The sequence below is a fragment of the Henckelia pumila genome, chromosome 1 (genome assembly GCF_033568475.1).
Source record: "Henckelia pumila isolate YLH828 chromosome 1, ASM3356847v2, whole genome shotgun sequence".
Lineage (NCBI taxonomy): Eukaryota > Viridiplantae > Streptophyta > Magnoliopsida > Lamiales > Gesneriaceae > Henckelia > Henckelia pumila.
In genome coordinates, this window is record NC_133120.1 from 5693449 (window position 1) to 5697857 (window position 4409).

The 4409-nt window shown below is 37.7% G+C and overlaps 1 protein-coding gene and 1 non-coding gene across 2 annotated transcripts; one reads left to right on the plus strand and one right to left on the minus strand.

The window, feature by feature from the left end:
* Window positions 1-1569: 1569 nt before the first annotated feature.
* LOC140894352 (uncharacterized) lies at window positions 1570-3251 on the minus strand. The gene is made up of 3 exons (XM_073302845.1): window positions 3068-3251; window positions 2424-2594; window positions 1570-2297 (listed from the first exon to the last, which is right to left on the minus strand). The coding sequence occupies exons 1-3, from the start codon at window positions 3249-3251 to the stop codon at window positions 1570-1572; spliced, it is 1083 nt and encodes a 360-aa protein (XP_073158946.1).
* Window positions 3252-3444: 193 nt separating this feature from the next.
* LOC140876886 (small nucleolar RNA R71) lies at window positions 3445-3551 on the plus strand. The gene has a single exon (XR_012149116.1). It is a non-coding gene; the product is annotated as a small nucleolar RNA R71 (small nucleolar RNA).
* Window positions 3552-4409: the final 858 nt, after the last annotated feature.

Below are 4409 nucleotides of genomic sequence, written 5' to 3' on the forward strand. Positions count from 1 at the left end.
CTTAAAATCTGACATAAACTTTTTCTTTTAATGAAAAGATAAGTTATGTGGAAGTGTGCCTGTGACCAAGTAATTTTCAAAATTAACATACCAAGGTGCGTTTTCTATGGCAAACAACTGTTCATCAGGAAATAAATTATATATTTCCTCAGTATCATTCTGTGAGCACTCAGGAATGTATTCTAGTCTAGACAAGTGATCTGCTACAAAAATTTCCTCTACTTTCTTATCTTTTATTTCTAAATCCAATTCTTGTAAGAGCATTATCCACTTAATTAACCAAGGTTTTGCATCTTTTTTAGCCAATAAGTGTCTTATTGCAGAGTGATCAGTGAAAAAAGTGATTTTTGAAAGCACAAGGTATAAATGAAACTTGTCAATTGCAAAGATTATAGCTAGCAACTCCTTTTCAGTGGTAGCATAATTCAATTGAGCTTCATTCAAGTTTTTGCTAGCATAGTAAATAGTATGGAATACATTGTCTATTCTTTGTCCAAGTACAGCTCCAACCGCCGAGTCACTAGCATCATAAATAACCTCAAATGGAAGATCCCAATTCGGTGATGTCAGCACTGGTGTTGTTACTAATTTCTCTCTCAGAGTCTTGAATGCCTGCAAACAATGTGAGTCAAAGTCAAAAGGTGTATCCTTCATCAATAAAGAAGACAGAGGTTTTTCAATTTTCGAAAAATCTTTGATGAACCGCCGATAAAAACCGTCATGGCCTAGAAAACTTCTGACTCCCTTGATCGTCATCGGTGGAAGTAAGTTCTGAATGAATTGCACCTTGTACCTATCCACCTCAATTCCCTGCTCAGATATGCGGTGCCCTAATACGATTCCTTCTCTTACCATGAAGTGGCATTTCTCCCAATTTAGAACCAAATTGGTTTCCTCGCATCTCATCAAAACAGTGTTTATATTATTCAGACATGCATCAAAATATTGACCGAAAATTGAAAAGTCATCCATAAATATTTCTAAAAAATTTTCAACCATGTCATGAAATATAGTCATCATGCATCTCTGAAAAGTCGCAGGAGCATTACACAGACCAAAAGGCATGCGTCTGTAAGAAAATGTACCATATGGGCATTGTTTTATCCTGATCCTCAGGTGCAATCGCAATTTGATTATACCCTGAATACCCATCTAGAAAACAGTAGAATTCATAACCATTAAGTCTTTTTGGAATTTGGTCAATGAAGGATAGGGGAAAATTATCCTTACGGGTTGTGTCATTCAATTTCCTATAATCTACACACACACGCCAACCTGTAACTGTCCTAGTAGGTATTAGATCATTTTGCTCATTCCTAATGACAGTTATTTCCCCTTTTTTCTGTACACATTGAACAGGACTCACCCATATGCACTATCAGAAATTGGGTAAATAATACCTGCATCCAGAAGTTTTATCGTTTCAGCCTTCACTACCTCTTGCATTTTGGGATTCAATCTACTCTTTGGCTGGACCAACGGGTTGATGTTCTCTTCCATTAAGATTTTATGCATGCAGATGGATGCATTGATTCCTTTGATATCTGCTACCTTCAAGGCGAATACACTCTAGTGGCTTTTGAGAAAATTCAGTAGTTTGGTCTCCATTTCATCTGTCAAAGAAGAAGAAATTATTAGGGGTAAATTTTCATTATCAACAAGAAATAGATATTTTAGATGAGTTGGCAGTGGTTTCAATTCAACAGTCTGTGGTTCTTCAAGACTTGGTTTCTGTAGTACTAAATCCTTTCGGTCACCGAGATCTTCGAGTTTAAGCTTGCCACCTTTTTGCCACGACTGATTATCGTTCAAGTATGCAGTCATCTCTTCTAGTCCTACATTGATTTCGTCCTCATGAAAACTAGATACAAGTGCAGCTTCTAAAGGTTCCTGGATTGTATCCTGCACATAATTAAACAAAAGTGAGTCCACTGCATCTATTTGAAAACATTCTTCACTATATTGTGAACATTTAAGCGCATTAAACATATCAAAAGAAATTTTCTCCTCTCCCACTCTCAATAGTAGTTCTCCCTTTTGGATATCTATGAGTGTTTTTCCTGTTGCCAGGAAAGGCCTGCCCAGAATAAGAGGCATGTCCAAATCTTTTTCCATGTCAAGTACCACAAAATCCACCGGGAATATGAATTTGTCTACTTTCACCAGTACATCTTCTATTATCCCTCTTTGATACTTTGGAGATCTGTCAGCCAATTGCAATGACGTCCTGGTGGGTTTCGGCTCTCCCGAACTCAGTTTTCTGAAAACAGAATATGGCATTAGATTTATTCTAGCACCTAAATCACACAAAACTTTATGAAAAGACACATCATTAATGATTCAAGGGATAGAGAAACTCCCTGGGTCTTTTTGCTTTGGTGGGATCTTGTTTTGAACCAGTGCAGAGCAATTTTGTGTTAAACTGATCATGGCATTCTCCTCCAAATTCCTCTTGTTGGAGAGAATCTCCTTCAAGAACTTAGAATAGCTGGGCATTTGCATCAGTGCGTCGGCAAAAGTAATGTTGATATTCAGTTTCTTGAATACCTCTAGAAATTTTGCAAAATGGGATTCTAGCTTGGCTTTCTTGAGAGCTGCAGAAAATGATGGTGGAATAACAAAATTATTTTGTGATGTGGGTGGTTGTGTAGAAGTAAAAGACTTACTTGCAGTTTTCTCCAGTATAGTAACTTCTGGCTCTTTCAATTCTTGTCTCTTAGGTTCTACTCGCTTCCCACTTCTCAATTCAACTGCCTTGACCTATTCTTTTGGATTCTTCTCCGTGTCGCTTGGCAAAGCACCCGGATCTCTACTGGACATCGGTTTAGCCAACTGCCCTATCTGATTCTCCAAATTTTTTAGCGATGCATCCTGATTTTGCATTCTGGCATATGTTCCATGCTTAACTTCTCCTCCTGATGCTGTTTTCCATAGTTCTGATTCCCATATGGCCTATTATTCTGTACACCCCATGAAAATTTTGGATGTTGTTTCCACCCTGGATTATATGTATTTGAGAATGGATCATTCCTAGGGCGGTTTTGATTTCCCACATGGTTTACCATACCTCCCTCCAGTTGATATGATGGATTGCCAATCTGACAATATTTCGTGAAATGTTCAGCACCTCGTTTGTCACACCACACTTCTTGAATACGCATCTCAGAATTCCCTAAACTTATTTCTTCAATCCTATTATTCATCACCTCAAGTTGAGCTGCTACTGAATTGAATGCATCTATTTGATGCATTCCTGCGGATCTCTTGGTTGCATATTTCTCTCAGACGGAGGGTGATAACTACTAGATGTCATCTTCTCAATTAACTCATACCCATCCTCTGGTGATTTTCATAGCAAATTACCACCTGCAGCTGCATCTATCATGGTGCGATTAGTGTGAGGAATACCATAATAAAAAAATATGTACCACAAGACAATCTGGTATTTGTTGGTGTGGGCATCTCTTCAATATATCTTTATAGCGCTCCCATGCTTCATAGAGTTTTTCTTGTTGTCCTTGAGAAAATGTTGTGATACTGACTCTTAGCTTCATCGATTTGGATGGTGGGAAGTATTTGGTGAGGAAAGCTTTTGCGAGATCCTCCCAAGTGGTGATGGAACCTGCAAGTAGATTTTTTAGCCATGCCTTAGCCTTATATCTTAATGAAAAACGAAATAAACGCAAACAAATAGCGTCATCAGAAACTCCCTGCATCATGAAAGTATAAAAAATTTCCAAAAAATTTGTAATGTGAGCATATGGGTCATCGATCGTCGTCCCACCAAACTGGACTGTGTTTTTCACCATTTGAATGATATAAGGCTTTATTTCAAAATGATTTGCTGCTATAGTTGGTCTGATGATGCTTGGTCTGTCATTTTCGATGGATGGCAAGGCGCTATCGATCATGGATCTGTAGACAGGTCGTGAATTATTCTCAGCATCTCCCTCTAAACGTCGTCGTTCTTCGTCCGCCATTACTTCTTGTTGTAGCATTCTTCTCCTATGAAAAGTTCTTTCAATTTCTGGATCAAAGGGTACGAGTTCCGAATCAGGTGAATGTTGCATGCACTGCCGGAGTATCCTGCAGTTCACAGATGAAAATAGTGATTAAAATTGGAGTAGAGAAAATAAAACAAAACAAATCAAAGTAATCAATAGTCCCCGGCAACGGCGCCAAAAACTTGATCGAGCAAATACTAACACTTAAAATCAATATAAATATCTCTAAATTATGCTCAAAATTATCGCAAGTGCACAAATCAAGTTATAATAAACTGTACTGAGTACGAGTATCGTCCTCAGGGACTATGTCAATATAATTCAGTTATTTTATTCCTCTACCCAAAGTAACAAAAATTTGAATGATTATACTAAAATTATAAACTAATGAATTCAACTAAAATA

Bases quoted from the DNA above. Each gene is read 5' to 3' on its own strand.
- LOC140894352 (XM_073302845.1), bottom strand. From the start codon at position 3,251: ATGCATCAAATAGATGCATTCAATTCAGTAGCAGCTCAACTTGAGGTG. The intron at 2,595-3,067 runs GTATGGTAAACC...CATTTTCTGCAG, and splicing joins ATCATATCAACTGGAGGGAG to CTCTCAAGAAAGCCAAGCTA. The intron at 2,298-2,423 runs GTTTAACACAAA...TGTGTGATTTAG, and splicing joins GGAGGAGAATGCCATGATCA to GTGCTAGAATAAATCTAATG.